The sequence below is a fragment of the Haliotis asinina genome, chromosome 14 (assembly GCF_037392515.1).
Source record: "Haliotis asinina isolate JCU_RB_2024 chromosome 14, JCU_Hal_asi_v2, whole genome shotgun sequence".
NCBI lineage: Eukaryota > Metazoa > Mollusca > Gastropoda > Lepetellida > Haliotidae > Haliotis > Haliotis asinina.
In genome coordinates, this window is record NC_090293.1 from 26,340,324 (window position 1) to 26,357,494 (window position 17,171).

The following is a 17,171-nucleotide window of genomic DNA, read 5'->3' on the forward strand; positions in this document are numbered from 1 at the left end:
TCCATTATAGTTGTTGATACTAAATGTAGGTGTTCCTTATCAGCTCATCTTGTAGAAGACTTTAAAATGTCACCCAATTCAAATACTTAAACCCTAAATTTTTAATCAGCAAGGAAAGGTTTGGACACAATTCTGCCTCCTGTTCAACCAAAGGATTCTACCAAGCAGGAAGAGCCAATTTACTCAGACACAGAAACTAGAATACCCAGCCCAATAGTATATAGCCCTGGTGGCTCATATGTTAAGAACCTTGACGAACCAGAAGACTTGTATGAGCGAGGATCAGCATTCCGTCCTCCATCGTCCTGCACAAGCAGTATCAGGGGAGATAACTCAACTCTGGAACGGAAACCCAAGACAAACTCCCCATTTCACTCTAGCAATGACTTGAGGTCAACCTTTGACCAAAGTCCAATAGGTACAACACAGAATGAAGCTGATGATCATGACGGAAATTACATTCAAATGACAAGAGAACTTGCAAGAGAGATCGGCAAAAGTTATATTCAGGACAAATGGACAGGTACCCTAGTGTTCTGTACTGGGCACATTTCAAATCTGTACCACCACTGACTCTAATGACAAGTTCAGCTCTGTTCTAACAGTTCCTAGCCCTGATGTTTGCCATTATACAGTTCAGCTAACCTCATTCCTGGTGTGCATGGCCAGTCAGTTGACGGCAACTAATAATGCACCCGATCATGCATGAGGCACCGTTTCCAAACTCACACAAGTTTGTTACACGTATTGCAGTAGCAAACCTTGTAGTATTTGTGACGATTTTCTTTCAGCTGTAATACTGACATTAACTAATTATGTTTTTCTTGTTTCTCCTATCTAAGGGTTTCATACTGTCAAAATTTTAACTTCTACCTTCTAATCTGTTTCCAAACAAATAGTGTAAGTGGATTGTACTTTTTGTTCTATGGGCAGATGTTTGAAATTTTACATATCTGTATAACAAAAAGCTTTCCTGCGAGTCTGAATATATTGTTTAAGTTTTATTCATTAACACAAAATGACATCTGCGTTACATTACTTTGTATTTAAGCTTGACAACAACTGACAATTGGTGATGGATAGCAACTGTTTGCCAATAGATCTCACTTGTAGCAAGCTTTGTCACTGTGCAGTAGCAAGCTTCAAGGCAATCTATGTCACAGGGCACATCACTAGCGCTTGCCGCAAACTCTATACCATGGTTGAAGTACCATTGTCAGCAATATTAATGTTGTTTTAACTTGAACAAAGTTTCCAATTTAAAAATAGATTCCTAAAGTTTGTTAGCCCGGTGGGATAGCCTAGTGGTTAAAGCATTCCATCACCCTGAAGTCCCAGGTTCAATTCGATACATGTGTACAATGAGTGAAACCCATTTCTGGTGTCACCAACATGACTATACTGGAATATTCCTAAAAGCAGCATAAAAACAAACTCATTCACTCAGTAAACTTTATGCAACCAGCTGACAAAAATGGAATAGTTATGTCATGACCTGGTTCATTGTGTGTCTGAGTCTATATTGTTGCTGATGCATTCACTTATATTGCTTTTGGAGGCAGGGGTGGGCCAGTGTCTTAAGGCACCACAGTTTACCATGCAGGATTTTGTCCCTTGGGTGTGACAGGAACCTGCCATTGTGGGTTTGAATCCCAGTTCATCATGATTAAGTTTCTAGGCTGGGGCCTGCATCACTGCCTCCAACACTATCAAACTGACACACCGTGATACAAAGATACAGTACCATTAGGAGCAGTGTTAAGTTCACTCACTCACTCACTAATGCTTAAATTCCAACACATTATGAATTTGCTTTAGGGCATATTCAACCATTATCAATTGACTTAGTGTAGAATAGATTATTTTTATATAGCCTAGCATATTTATGGGGGGGAGGGGGGAAATATGATGTACTAAGCTAACCAAATGACTAAGCTTGCGTATCCACACTCTTACCTCATGTATTCCTCTAAGAAATAGCGTTCACTGACTCCATGTGATTGTGAGTGTGAGGAATTTTGTTCCAGGTCCTAGGGAGGAGACATACGCCAGACCTCAGAAGAAGAAACTACCCAGAACCATGTCAACAGTGAAGGAGGACCCCAACATGTCTGATAGAGATGTCCTGGTGAGGAGGGGTTACTAATTTGAGGTAGAGGGTAATCTGGTGAAGAGAAGGTGTGTTGGGATGGGGCCTTTGAAGAGGATGGTGAGGGGTTGATCTCAGGTTGGGGTGGGACTGTTGAAGAGTAGAGTGTGGAAATGACCTTAAGGTGAGGAGGGCTGTTGAAAAGGAGCGTGTGTGGTGGATCTTAATTTGGGGTGGGGAGGTGGAGGAGGATGTGGGGTGGATCTAAGTTAGAGTAGGGCTGTTGAGGAGGAGGGTATGAAGTAGATCTTTGAGTTGGCGTGGGCTTTTGAGGAGCAGGAGGGTGTGCAATGGATCATGGTGAGTCCTGGTGAGGAGTGTTACTATTTTGAGGGTTGAGGGTAATCTGGGGAGGAGGAGGGCTTGGGATGGACCTCAAGCTGGTATGGGGCTGTTGAGGAGGAATATGGGAATGGGGATGATCTAGAAACTGGCGTGGGGGCTGATGCAGAGACGATTTAGTTCTTGTGGAGTGGACTGCTAATTAGAAATATGTAGGGCTGATCGAGGGGTTGAGTGGGGCTATTCAGAAGGAAAGTTTGCTGGGCTGATCAAAAAGTGGGGATTAGGTTCAGCTCCCCCTAAGTAATTGAAGGAATTACAGCAAATTTGAAGGAATTGCATCTCAAATGTAAACAAGCGCAGCCCATTCATGAAACAATTCCTGCGATATCAGTATTGTAGCAGTAATAAAATAAACACAACGCCCCTATTGGAAGCAATGTGTGTAATACTTGAAACACGCATGGCCATCTTCAGAGATTTCTCGGCTCTGTTCTGTGATTTATCAGTCGCGTCCTGAAACTCACATATCAAAGCATGGCGTCACTGGAAGGAGCACCCGTTTCGGTGGGTGTGTTTTTAGTTCCAGCTATTTCATTTTTATAATTATCCACCTTTGGACATCCGTGTTGAGGTATAAGGTGTTGTCTGGACTATGAATTGTTTTTTCAAGAAAAGATTGTCACTGCAGTGAAGATCTTTTCCTAAAAAATAATCTGTAGCTCCAACAACACCTCATACCTAAACGCATTCAACAAGGGTATTCAAATGTGGATAGTTATAAAAATAAAATAGCTGGACCTAAAAACAAAACTCACCGAGAAGGGTGCTCCTTCCAGTGACGCCATGTTTAGATGTGTTAGTTTCAGGACGCTACCAACAAATCACGGAACGGAGCCGAGAAATCTCTGAAGATGGCCGAGCGTGTTTCAAATATTACTAACATTGCTTCCAATAGGGACATTGTGTTTATGTTATTACCGCTAAACTACCGTTATCGTTGCAATTGTTTCACAAGTGGACTGTGCTTGTTTACATTTGAGATGCAATTCCTTCAAATTTGCTGTAATTCCTTCAATTACTTAGGGGGTGCTGAACCTAATCCCCACTATTTTTATTAGTGGCACTAAGGTTCTAGGTGTTGAGAATGGGATTATGGCTGATGATAGGTTGATGATGATAGAGTGGGTCTGATGAGGATGGGTAGGAGCTATATAGAGGCAAGGGTTGACCTTGTGAGGAAGGAGAGACTATTTAGATTCACCAGGTGGGTATGGTTAGAAAGGGAATGGTGCTTATGTAGAGGTGGGATGGGGCCTGGTGAGGACCAGAAGGGGCACTGTAGATGAGTACATGACACATTTTATGGATAACATGAAGATTGTACTTTATCTTCTGATGAAGTTATGGATGATACTGATCCTGGGAGGGTGGTACTGATGTTTGGGACATGTTGATGTGTGTGTATTCTTGTTGGGTGGAAGGAACTGCTAAGAGATAATGCTTGGTACTGATGTTTGGAGTTGAGAGAGGTACTGATGTTGAGGATTATGATTAACTTTTGTTGATTGGGTAGTTAAGCTGTGGTTTGGTAGTAGAGCACATTAAACGATGGGTCCATATTTTGTGTGTTGAAGATAACTAGATCTTGCACTTTTTGTCTAAATTGACACCTTTTTTCAGACTACAAGAGAAATAAAGAATCTCAACAAGAAATACCCAATTAATGGCAGCCGAGTCAGGATGAGCATATCTGCAGGGGACTTAATTGGCAAAACTGTAAGTACAGTGTTTGAACCTTGTGTGAGATACATGATTAGACTCACTCACTCACTCACTCACTCACTCACTCACTCACTCACTCACTCACTCACTCTTCATCATGATGATGGCATTATTATTATCATCATTAATATTTTTCAGCATGATGAGCTGGTTCTGCTGCTAATTCAGCTGAGGAGGAATCAGTCAGCTCTGGAGAAGGCCAAGGACTTCTACCGCCAGAGACTTCAGGAGCGGCGCCTCAGTGAGCGCGAGTACAAGAGGCAGTGAGTAGCCCCAGCTAGCACCGTGCCAGATGATACAGGTCACAAATCATGAATGCACATTTATTGGCACATTATATCTACACATTTATCTGTTGAATCAGTTATGACATTTGTTTAATTATATAAATTGATAGTGATCTGCCAATTAACAAAAAGGCCAACTTGTTTAAATGTACATGTATCCATTCACTGGGCAAGAACATCGGCTCCTTTGAATGTTCAGTCATACTGATTTGGCAGTAATGCCTGTATGCTTGTTTACCAGATAATAATGAGTTCATGTTTGCAGGCGATCCAACTCGGATGGTGAACTTGACCATGACATGGAGCAGGACCATCAGATGTACAAAGACTACAAGACACAGCTGGATGAACTAGAGAACAAGGTGGGGCAAAAGCAAAACAACCACCAGCAGAGCTTCTGTACATATAGACAAAAAATTACAAAAAAGTCATTGTTTGATTACTGTTGTAGATCTACAAGACGTTTGTGCTTCCCATTGAGTTTGAAACTAATTCCATTTGTGAAAAACATTCTGGTTTCCATTTTCAATTCACCTGACAATATTCAAGAAATAATTTCCATAACATGTTTCCAAATTTGAATTTCCTTGTGTACTTAGTTTCACCACAGGTTTTAGTTTTATGGAGAAGAATTGTGTTAACAAGTCCAGCTGACCATAATGAACATTGTTCATTAGCTCTCATGGTAAAACACACTATTACTACAAACTGTTTCCCTTGTTCCCTTTCTAATGAGTTTAATGTAACCCTTTATGAAATGCGGCTGATGTCTGTGGTGTGTTGTGTTCAGCTTGAGGTGTACAAGCCACTCATCAACCTGGTGGACAACATGGTGACTATGGGCAGTCTGTATGGGGGAGACAACTACATGCTGGCCACTCAGTACAGGAAGGTGTGTATGCTGGTTATACCACAATGGATTGTTAGAATATCTAGTATGGAAAACCCATGAAGATACAGGGCAATATTGGTCGTTACTACATGCTGGCCACTCAGTACAGGAAGGTGTGTATGCTGGTTATACCACAATGGATTGTTAGAATATCTAGTATGGAAAACCCATGAAGATACAGGGCAATATTGGTCGTTACTACATGCTGGCCACTCAGTACAGGAAGGTGTGTATGCTGGTTATACCACAATGGATTGTTAGAATATCTAGTATGGAAAACCCATGAAGATACAGGGCAATATTGGTCGTTACTACATGCTGGCCACTCAGTACAGGAAGGTGTGTATGCTGGTTATACCACAATGGATTGTTAGAATATCTAGTATGGAAAACCCATGAAGATACAGGGCAGTATTGGTCGTTACTACATGCTGGCCACTCAGTACAGGAAGGTGTGTATGCTGGTTATACCACAATGGATTGTTAGAATATCTAGTATGGAAAACCCATGAAGATACAGGGCAATATTGGTCGTTACTACATGCTGGCCACTCAGTACAGGAAGGTGTGTATGCTGGTTATACCACAATGGATTGTTAGAATATCTAGTATGGAAAACCCATGAAGATACAGGGCAATATTGGTCGTTACTACATGCTGGCCACTCAGTACAGGAAGGTGTGTATGCTGGTTATACCACAATGGATTGTTAGAATATCTAGTATGGAAAACCCATGAAGATACAGGGCAATATTGGTCGTTACTACATGCTGGCCACTCAGTACAGGAAGGTGTGTATGCTGGTTATACCACAATGGATTGTTAGAATATCTAGTATGGAAAACCCATGAAGATACAGGGCAATATTGGTCGTTACTACATGCTGGCCACTCAGTACAGGAAGGTGTGTATGCTGGTTATACCACAATGGATTGTTAGAATATCTAGTATGGAAAACCCATGAAGATACAGGGCAATATTGGTCGTTACTACATGCTGGCCACTCAGTACAGGAAGGTGTGTATGCTGGTTATACCACAATGGATTGTTAGAATATCTAGTATGGAAAACCCATGAAGATACAGGGCAATATTGGTCGTTACTACATGCTGGCCACTCAGTACAGGAAGGTGTGTATGCTGGTTATACCACAATGGATTGTTAGAATATCTAGTATGGAAAACCCATGAAGATACAGGGCAATATTGGTCGTTACTACATGCTGGCCACTCAGTACAGGAAGGTGTGTATGCTGGTTATACCACAATGGATTGTTAGAATATCTAGTATGGAAAACCCATGAAGATACAGGGCAGTATTGGTCGTTACTACATGCTGGCCACTCAGTACAGGAAGGTGTGTATGCTGGTTATACCACAATGGATTGTTAGAATATCTAGTATGGAAAACCCATGAAGATACAGGGCAATATTGGTCGTTACTACATGCTGGCCACTCAGTACAGGAAGGTGTGTATGCTGGTTATACCACAATGGATTGTTAGAATATCTAGTATGGAAAACCCATGAAGATACAGGGCAATATTGGTCGTTACTACATGCTGGCCACTCAGTACAGGAAGGTGTGTATGCTGGTTATACCACAATGGATTGTTAGAATATCTAGTATGGAAAACCCATGAAGATACAGGGCAATATTGGTCGTTACCACATGCTTGTCGACAGAGGTGACTAGAGGGATCAGGTTGTCAGGCTTGCTATCTTGGTTGACACATGTCATCATACCCCAACTGCATAGATCGATGCGCATGCTGTTGATTATTGGATTGTCTAGTCCAGACTCAATTATCTACAGACCGCCACCATATAGCTGGAATAATGCAGAGTGTGGCATTTTAGATGAAAGCTAAAAAAACAGTATTTTCAACATATCACCAGTTCATCTGATTCTTGTTTCTTCATGCTGTCAGCACCTACTGAGACCAGACCAGTACACAGAACCTAGGGACATGCTGCTGTTCTCTAGACAACATCAGGAGAAAAAGTTTGTCCAGGAGATTGAGCAGGAAATCAAACAGCTGTCTGCTGAGGAGGTGGATCTTGAGGTTTGTCTCAAATATTCATAAATATTTAAAGGTCACATGCAGCCAAAAAGTCAAACATAATTAAAACACAATTATCACTTACTCATGATATATAATATGCATTGCTGCTTCTAAAAAAAAAAATAAACAAAATATTTAGCGTACAATCGCTATTCAAAAGTGCAATATTTTGTACTTGGGCTTACTTCCCTCAAAATGAAGCCCTGGACAGACCGAACCCAGTCATAGCGGGTGGATGTGCACTCAAGTGTAACAACAGCTTCTGATTGGCTGGTTCATTTGCTGATACACAGAGGGCTCATTGTGTGTACAGAAAAATGATCTGTTTGATGGGCATTTTAGATGTGTGGCGAGTCACAAGGAAGTAAGATTCTTTATGGATAGCAATGTATTTTTTGTACTTGATACGTTGTGTCAGTATGGATTCATATACTGTTGTCAAACAAAATCATATACACTAGAAGAAGTTGTTATCCATAAAGAACGTATATAGAGATGCTGTGTTTTGTAAATATATCTTCTCTGACTTTGCGTTCAATCCAATCAAAAATCGTCTCAGTAGAGATGGTATGCCAGGAAACTGCCATTCGTCCAAGTACAAAGCAGATCCAGTCATCCAAGAAAAATGGATGTACATGTAGTTTCTTTGCAACCCACAGACACAAAAACATGTCATGTGTACAAGTATCACACCTGCCTAATTACACAGTGTGGCGGAGACAGGACTCAGGTGCACGAGCCATAAATCAATTTATTTTGTTTATGGCGTATAGCCTGATAGGGGTTAAGTTCAAACTGCATGTGGTCAATGATTGAAGCTGTGTATTGCATATTGTCATTAGCAGACAGGCAGGCAGACATATAGATGTCAATAAACCAGACCTTGAATTTTCTTTGCGACACAGGCTGCTTACCACAATCAACAAGTTTTTATATGTAACAAGTAGATTTCTGTGACAGCTTTCTAAAAGTTGAGTAGATGAAGAATGAGGACTATGATTTATGGATATACAACTGCTTTTATTCACTGAGTGTGACGTTTCGACATAGATACTAATGTCGTTGTCAAGCAAATAGTACAGGGTAATAAATTTGAGGAGGAATATATACATGAATTGTTGTTACAATGAATGAGAAGAAGATGAGTTGTTTATACAATTAATGGGGTTGATGTACACAAACTGATGGGAAGCCAGAAGTTAATAAGGAGTATTATATGAGATGGGAAGCGAGTAGAGGGTTTTTATAACAAAGTGGATTGAAGTACAGAATTATTATCCCCCGGCATGTAATAATTTTGTTCCCAGAGCATAACTCAGAAACCATTCAGTATTGTTTGACCAAACTTGATAGATATAATAATCTCAACCTATTGTTGTGCCTTTTGCTATTTACAGATTTTTGGCATTTTTTTTTTTTTTTTTCCATGGAACATTTTGGTGTTAGTCTAATGGTGGGGTGGACTTCGTTTCCGGAGCAGAACTCAAAAACCATTATATATTTTCCTGCAAAACATGGCAGATAAATCAATCTGAACCTAAAGTGGTGCCTTTTGGTATTTACAGGCTTTTGTGATTTATTGTTTTCTCGGTTTCCATGGAAACGTTTCAGACTTAGTCTCAAAAGTGAGAGGTGTGTTTCATTTCCAGAGCAGAACTAAAAAACTTCTTAACAGCCGGCAGTAAAACTTGGTAGATATGTGTTCCAGAACCCAAAATGGAGTCTTTTGCTATTTACATTTTTTTGTGATTTCTTATTTTCTTGGTTTCCATGGAAATGTTTCGGACCTAGTCTCAAAATGGAGGGATAGACTTCATTCCCGGGTCACAACTCGAAAACCATTTCATATCTTTCAACAGATCTTGGCAGATATACGAGACAGATACTGAAATGGTTACAGGTTTATGGCATTTATATTTTTCATGATTTCCATGGAAACATTCAAACTTAGTCTTAAAAAGCAATGAGTGACTGTCAGATGATTTGTCCTTTCAAACATGTGGGAGTCTGGGGGGATATGTCATTTTCTGATGACTCTTGTTTTAACAAGTGATGATGTGTGAGTGGAATTTGGTAGCCCTCATCTCTGTTGATTGCTGGTTCAATCTTCATGATGTGGAGTGATTCTAGTAGCTTGCAGATTTGGTAGTCTCATTGGTTCTGATTTTGATGTTGTTCCAATTGATGGTGTGGTTTGGGTGGTCTCTGAAGTGATCTGCAACGGCTGATTTGGAGTCCTGTTTTCTGACTGAGATCTGGTGTTGCTTGAGTCTATGGATGAGGGTCTGGAGGTTTCACCAACATAGGTGTCACCACAGTCACATTCAATGTGGTACACTACACCTGCTGCTTCTGGCTTCTGGGATGCTGTGGGTCTGCAGATGTGGTGGCTGGTTGATCCAATGTACAGGATGCTGATGGGGAAGGGAGCTGATTGTTGTCTGGTGCTCTTGGTGGTTGGATGGAGGCTCTTGAGGGTCTGGTTGACAAAGGTAGTCATTGTAGGTTGTGAAGGCATGTCTGAGGTGGTCCAGCTCGATCTCGAGTAGTTCATGTGTTGAGATGTTTTGGGCAAAACGGGTCAGGGTTGTGATAACGCTTGTTTTGACTTGGATAGGATGGCACGAGGCGAAGTGGATGTATTAGTCGGTATGGGTCAGCTTGTGGTATACTCTTGTGGTGAGGGTGTTGTTTTCTCTCTGGACCAGTACATCTAGGAAGGGGAGTTTGCTGTCTATCTCTATTTCCATGGTGAACTGCACCCGGGGGTGTTGGACACTGAGATGTTGGAGAAGGATGCTGGGGTCATCAGATGGGGGAAGGATGACAAAGGTGTCGTCACCTTTTCAGTACCAGCAGGTTGGTTGGATGGGGGATGTCGGGAGGGCTGTCTCTCCAAGGTGGGTCATGTAGATTTCAGTGATGAGAGAGATGAACCCATGGGTCTGTTGGTAGATCTTGTCTTGCCAGGTGAAATATGTAGAGCTGATGCTGGCGTTGATGAGGTCGATGATACTGTCCTGAGAAAGGTGGGTGTCAAGGGTGGAGTGGGCATCTTGTACTCTGGACTTGATTATGGTGAGGGCTTCTTCACTGGGAACATTGGTGAATAAATCCACGACGTTGTATATCGATAAATCATAGTCCTCATTCTTCCACAAGTATATTATTTATTCGTTTGTGTACACAACCAAGATTAGACTACTGCTCACAACCTCATACTCCAGACCTGCATACTGTTTCAATCTCCGCAAACCTATTTACTGTGCATGCATTATGAGTGCAGTGCAGCACAGCTGTTGAAACCATTTTCCCCCAGCACTGGAGGAAATTTAGTGAATCATTTGAACTCTGATTTCACAGGCTTCTTTTTTCATCGCATTTTTTTTTTCAACTTTATTGGGTTGACTTGGCATTTTTGATGATTTCTTTTGGTAAATGCATACCGAAAGGTATCAGAATCTGTTGTGTTTTACACTGCATGTGACCTTGAAGTTTATGATTAAAGTTGTGAGTTGTGTATATCTGTCATGTTGCCAAGTGGCATAAAACACCATTCTCTTCCAAAGTAATGTTACTTTATTCTGATATTTTGTGCATTTTCCAGGAGAAGCTGGAGAGACTTTATGAGCTGGATCGGAAGCTGCAAGAACAGTCCTTTAAGGTCATCAGCTTTAGGGAAGACAAGGTTTGTACTGCAGCATTGTGAAAATGTGTGAGGACATGTTGAGTTGTGATCGTTAATCTAATAATTCTACAACTTGAAATGGCTTTGTCATACAAGAATATGTAAACATATTTTTCAGGAGTAAATATATTGTTAGTTTTTGGACACAGCAACCATTCATTTTCCTGGTCCAAGCTGTAGTGATGTACGGAGCATGGCATAGAACATGATTGAACCTCACTCACTTACTTTCTGCCAGGACCATACTTCAGTATCTCTACTGAAGTTTCCCCTCATGACATGACACTACAGATGTTTTGTCAAAAGCATGACATCCACGAGTGTTTCTGTTCAAAATATTACTTCTGCTGAAATTCTGTTCAGAACATGACACCTTCTGATTCACCTGTTCAGAAGGTGACTGACATTATCTGATATTTCTGTTCAGAACATGACACCTTCTGATTCACCTGTTCAGAATGTGACTGTCACCTTCTGATGTTTCTGTTCAGAACATGACACCTTCTGATTCACCTGTTCAGAATGTGACTGACACCATCTGATATTTCTGTTCACATTAATGTGTTCACAAACCTACTGATGTCCAGGACATGACACTATAAGGTGCCTGTGTTTCAGGAGCTTCTGGAGAAAGCCCTACAGGGGATCATCAGGCAGCAGGACCTCAGGCGGAATGACCCCCGTGAGATGAGCAAGCTGCTGCACCAGCAGATGACTATTGAGAAAGAACTGTCTCTCGTCATGCAGCAGTTGGCAGAGGCGTCACAGGTCAGTAATGCATGCAGACAGATGCAGTGTTATGATTTTTACATTGATGACCTTGATGATGAGGGAGAGTCAGCTGTCAGTACTAATGAAGCCAGGGTGGGGTACCCCAGTGGTTAAAGTGTTTGCTTGTCATACCAAAGACCTGGTTTGATTCCCCAGATGAGTATAACATCCAGCCTTTTCTGGTGTACCCCAGATTGTACTGCAATATTGGTAAAATCAGCGTAAAACTCAGCTCACTCACTCACTTACTATAATGAAACCTTGTTTGTAAATGTGTTTGGCCTATCATACATTTTGACCTTGGCAAAGAAAGTATGTTATGAAATATGTTCTTGTTGGCCACTGTATTGATGTCAGTAGATCTTACTTCTTACATGGCGCTGACTTGCTTTGTAAGACAGCTGATTCCCAATAGGATGTAATGTAGAAAGTTCATATCACCATGTGAAGTTAAGAAAACCAGTACATATTGCTTGGCAAGCATTAGATGAGCCACAACCTGACACATGACCCCATTTGCATATAAGGGAACACCTTCCAGAACATTCCATTTGAAACAAGAGGGTAACAGGTTGTCATCTAAATATTGAAAAGTTTCAATTTCCTCGTGCAAATCATGTCGTGATGGTGTTTTGCTGAACTAAATCGCTCTACAAGACACATGTTTAACAGTATCAGTATTGATTTCATGCCATGGTCAGCATGTATTGTACATGCAGCCAATCTACCTGTAGCAACCAAGTGTATTTGTCCAGATTACTTGCCCCGCCTGCTTGTCACAAATGCGCTCACTGTGCTGGCTTATCTAATACTTGTCAAACATTAGGAATGTGATCAGCTGAAAAGATGTAGTATCCTAAGAATTATGAAGTTAGAAGATAATTATTGAGCTGCTATTACTTTGAGAGAATTGTGTTTATTAACCTAGGAACTGGAAGAAACCACAGCAGAGAACAACAAACTGGAGCATGAGGTGGCTCTACTGAGGACCAAGGTTAATGGTGAACTCTCCAGGAGTAGGAGCGCTGTATCCCTGGTAGGTCACGCCGCTCAGACACTTTTCTTGGGAATCAGGGCAATGGGATAGCGGTAGAGGCAAAGGATCTAGAGATCTTCTTGTGAGCTGCCATGCTGTGATCCCGATGTGATGGAAATATACTCATGGAAAAATTTAAGGGAACGCATGTTTCTTTGGGCAATTCAATATTTCTGTTTACTAACTTCAGCGTCGTGTATTATCGTTTTCGTGAAGAGCAGTTCAATCAAACTCACCATAATGCTTTCCATGCATGTGCACTACATGCTCCTGAAGTTACACGCACTTAGATTTACACGTGACATGTATGTGCACTGTCAAACACAACGGTTAAAAACATTGTTAACATGGCGAGACAGTACTTAACTTTGCCACAGAAATGGGAAGCAACTGGCATGGTTAATGGTGGAAGCTCATTAGGACAGGTTGCAACAACTTTTCACAAGTCTGTTAGCGTGATATCCAGACTTTGGAATCTCTATAGAGCGACTGGTGACGTCAAAATGAGGCGTGGTCGGGGACAGGAAAAGAAAACCACCCCACGGGATGACCGGACCCTACTCCTTATTGCTCTGCGAGACAGGTTCAAATCCTCCTCCAAAATCAATACGGAATTCAGGCGAAGAACAAACGTCAGAATTTGTTCACGTACAATGCATAATCGTCTTAAATCGGCTGGTCTAAAAAGTCGTAGTCCATTGGCTAGAATCAACATGACTGAGCAACACAAGCGCTTGAGACTGCAGTGTGCACGGAACCGTGGAGGAAGAACCGTACGTCAATGGAGTAACACCATGTTTAGTGATGAGAGCAGGTACACCCTTGACCATAATGACGGTCGAATTCGAGTTTGGAGACGCGTTGGGGAACGTCACAGTGCCTGCACCATTAAACAGCATGATCATTTTTGAGGGGCACTGTTATGGTGTGGGGCGGGTTTCCCTTTAACCACAAAACAGATCTTGTGCGTGTTGATGGCAGGATAACAGGTGTACGATATCGTGATGAGATCTTGAACCCGACTGTGATCCCTTTTGCGCGTACAGCAGGTCGAATGTTCGAGTTCCAGCATGACAATGCCCGCCCTCACATCGCTCATGTTTGTCGGGACAGACTGAGGGCTGCAGGTGTCCGGGTGTTGCAATGGCCGGGTAAAAGTCCTGATCTTAACCCCATCGGACATCTTTGGGATGTTCTTGGCCGCAATGTTCGGGACAGACCTGTTCAACCCAACAATTTGGATGAACTTTTCGTGGCTGTCCAGGACGAATGGCGTAGAATTCCGATCGGTACCATCCGTACACTCATTCGCAGCATGCCACCACGATGCCAAGCAGTTCTCCAGAGACATGGGGGACACACCCGATATTGATTTTCATCACTTGACATAAGCCTTTTCATCTGTATGAACTTTTCTCTTACTGTTTCAAAGATTAAAAGTCACGGCTATTTCATGCGTTCCCTTAATTTTTTCCATGAGTATATTTATCAAATTTACTTTAAAGTTAACTAGCTCATATTCAAACACAAAACTGGTGTCAGTTTTGAAATCTCTGATTGTAGTAAATCATGTATATGCATCAAGAAACACCTGACTGATAACAGGTCAAATACTATATGTCTTGTCACAATGGTTGCCTAAATAGGATGTTTGAATCCCTAGGCACTCCCTGATGGCATTGGACAGTGCTCACAATACAATCACAGGTTTGTCTGGCCCTGACTCAGTAACTTAAAGCTCAGAATGATATATATGGGGCATTGTAGATTATTGCCATAGCAAGTCAAATGTGCTCTGCATGGTAATACAGGGAGGAGGTGACACTGAGAAGACAAAGCAGCAGATGGAGAAGGAGCTGGCCAAGGTCAACAACATCATGGCTGGTCTGTCCGCTGAGAGGGGCCGTCTGTCCCAGGCCATGAACACCCTCAGACGCTCATCTTCCGGCACTCAGCTCTCAGCCCTCATGGATAAAGGTACATGAAATGTTCCCCCATTCTGAAGGAATAGCACAGGCTTGTTGTTACATTTCTTGGGCCTTTTCCACCAAGTTGTCACCATGCTTTGATGAGTAAGTCACTGGGAAAGATTGCATTAAGGAACAGGGCCCTGGGGTAACTCTGTGTTTTACTGGAGGAGATATTTTATTAAGAATGCTCTGCCTAGTCTTGATATTGTTGTGCGTAAGGCATGTAGAGTTAAGAAAATGATTGTTTGTTCTCTGTCGTGGCTGCATCACCCAATACATACTTATCCACATGTTAGCTTTAAAGTGAAATGTCACAGATTTGTTAGTTCTGTTTTTGTCACTTTTGGTCACCCTATCACCAGAAGAGAAGTGGATTTTTCATTGAAGGAATAGTTATCGATGGATGGTTGGATGTGTGGATGTGTGGATGTGTGGATCAGTTATTCTGTTGTTCGGCTGATTTCAGACCCTGAGCCCACAAAGAAGAAGAACTCAAGCTACATGATCACAGACCTTGATACAATGGAAAGTATTGACATGGCTGGCTCCAAATCTCCACGAAGTCCTCATCAAATGACTCCCAGATCCAAGAGCATGGGCGACCTGCGGATGATGTCCCCAGGCGTCAGTCCAGGGTCTGTGGACCAGGGGAAGATGGTGGAGAGTCCAGGTCGACCCTTGATGACCATGAGCTATGCAGAAGGCCTGAACCAGCCTGTGTCCAGATTCCCAGTCATCAGCCATCAGAGACAGCAGGTCAGTTGTAGAACCTTCACAAAACACTTGCCCCATTCCACAATGTGGTCATAGTGCTACATATATCATAAACACATGATAAGCTATGGGATAATTCATGGTCAGCAGTCTTCAGAAACATATGGTCAGTTGCAGGGACCTGAGGATTCCTAGGATCTCAAAGTGGTCTTAGTGCTTGAACTGTCATAGGCTTATCTTAAAATATGATGCGAAGATCATCTTGTCACTGAGATTGCTTCTGGCATAAGGACCGTCAAAGAATTGGGAAAACTGAAGTGATGAATTGGTAGTCCAGTCTCTGACCTAATTTAATTCTCATTGGTACAAAGTTACAACTATTCTTTAGCAACAATCACTTTTCAGGTTGGGACCCAGATCATTAGTCCACAGACAAGATTGATTTGGAAACTGCACTAGTGAAATGGACATGTTGTACCACTAGAAACTTCAGATTAATATCCTTCATTGTTCTCTCATATCACAGAGTAGCCTGGCCACTTCGACGGATGCTACAGACAACATAATGGACCCGGATGACCCTAATGCCACATGGGATATCAGTGAGGCAGATGACAACACCAAGAGGTTCTTTGGTAAGTGTCCTTTGTTCACCAAATAGTTACAATGTTCCATGGCAGAATCCAAGGATTGTGGACTCAAGTTCCAGAATCATCCTGACTATGATTTTCGGTTCGTCAGAACCATGAGTGCCTTCGTGGGTTTTTTGCAATGGTACATATCCAAGAGCTGCATCACTGCAAGCTTTAGTGTGTTCAGAGGTGATGGGATAGCCTAGTGCTTAAAGCATTTGGTCATCAAAGACCTGAGTTTGATTTCCCACATAGGTACAATGTGCGAAACGCATTTCAGGTGTCCCCTGCCATTATATTGCTGGAATGTTGCTAAAAGCAGCATAAAACTATTTGAGATCATGATGCTTTGTCTAAGTTGATGCCTCTCCAGAGGAAGATGCTGTAGTATGCTAGTTAATATACAATTCCTTGCAGGTATTATTCCCAGAGAACGACCAAAAGTGCTGACTGTTCGTGATGTGAAGCGTCAGTCTGAACAGCGGAAGGAGAGAGAAAAGTTGAGGCGTGAGGATGAAGGTATTGGTGCGTGGCATCATGGCTGCAGTATATTTGCCACTGAAGAACATTAGTTATAGAGGATACTAAACGACCTTCCGTGTAATACCATTTTTATTAAACTCGTTTGATACTAAATCTTTAACGAGTTTAATGAAAATGGTATTTCACGGAAGCGAGTTTAGTATTCTGTTTATTAGTCGCCAACATAAATTGACAGAAACTGCGGCGAAATCGCCTATAGTGTGAGGACACTCAGCTTTCAAGTCAAGCAAGGTCTAGTAAAATCGTGACATCAACATTAGCATTGTGACGTCACAACTTTGAACCATTTTGACGTCATAGGTCAAGCGGTATTACACTAGTGTAATATTGAAGTGAAAATGTTACACTGCAGTATCT

General features: G+C 41.8%; 1 protein-coding gene across 3 annotated transcripts in view; it reads left to right on the forward strand.

Annotated features, from left to right (window-relative positions):
• The window catches only part of LOC137261481 (uncharacterized), an 82,012-nt gene that overhangs the window by 50,473 nt on the left and 14,368 nt on the right, over window positions 1–17,171 (forward strand). The window contains exons 12-25 of one of the 3 annotated variants that reach the window (XM_067799234.1): window positions 110–523; window positions 2,028–2,128; window positions 4,115–4,210; window positions 4,355–4,479; window positions 4,769–4,865; window positions 5,294–5,395; window positions 7,326–7,460; window positions 11,068–11,148; window positions 11,767–11,916; window positions 12,848–12,955; window positions 14,767–14,932; window positions 15,392–15,681; window positions 16,166–16,274; window positions 16,689–16,796. In XM_067799234.1, coding sequence (XP_067655335.1) covers window positions 110–523; window positions 2,028–2,128; window positions 4,115–4,210; window positions 4,355–4,479; window positions 4,769–4,865; window positions 5,294–5,395; window positions 7,326–7,460; window positions 11,068–11,148; window positions 11,767–11,916; window positions 12,848–12,955; window positions 14,767–14,932; window positions 15,392–15,681; window positions 16,166–16,274; window positions 16,689–16,796 — 2,082 coding nt within the window. The remainder of the gene's footprint in view (window positions 1–109; window positions 524–2,027; window positions 2,129–4,114; window positions 4,211–4,354; window positions 4,480–4,768; window positions 4,866–5,293; window positions 5,396–7,325; window positions 7,461–11,067; window positions 11,149–11,766; window positions 11,917–12,847; window positions 12,956–14,766; window positions 14,933–15,391; window positions 15,682–16,165; window positions 16,275–16,688; window positions 16,797–17,171) is intronic. The other 2 variants (XM_067799235.1, XM_067799236.1) reach the window with 2 other exon arrangements.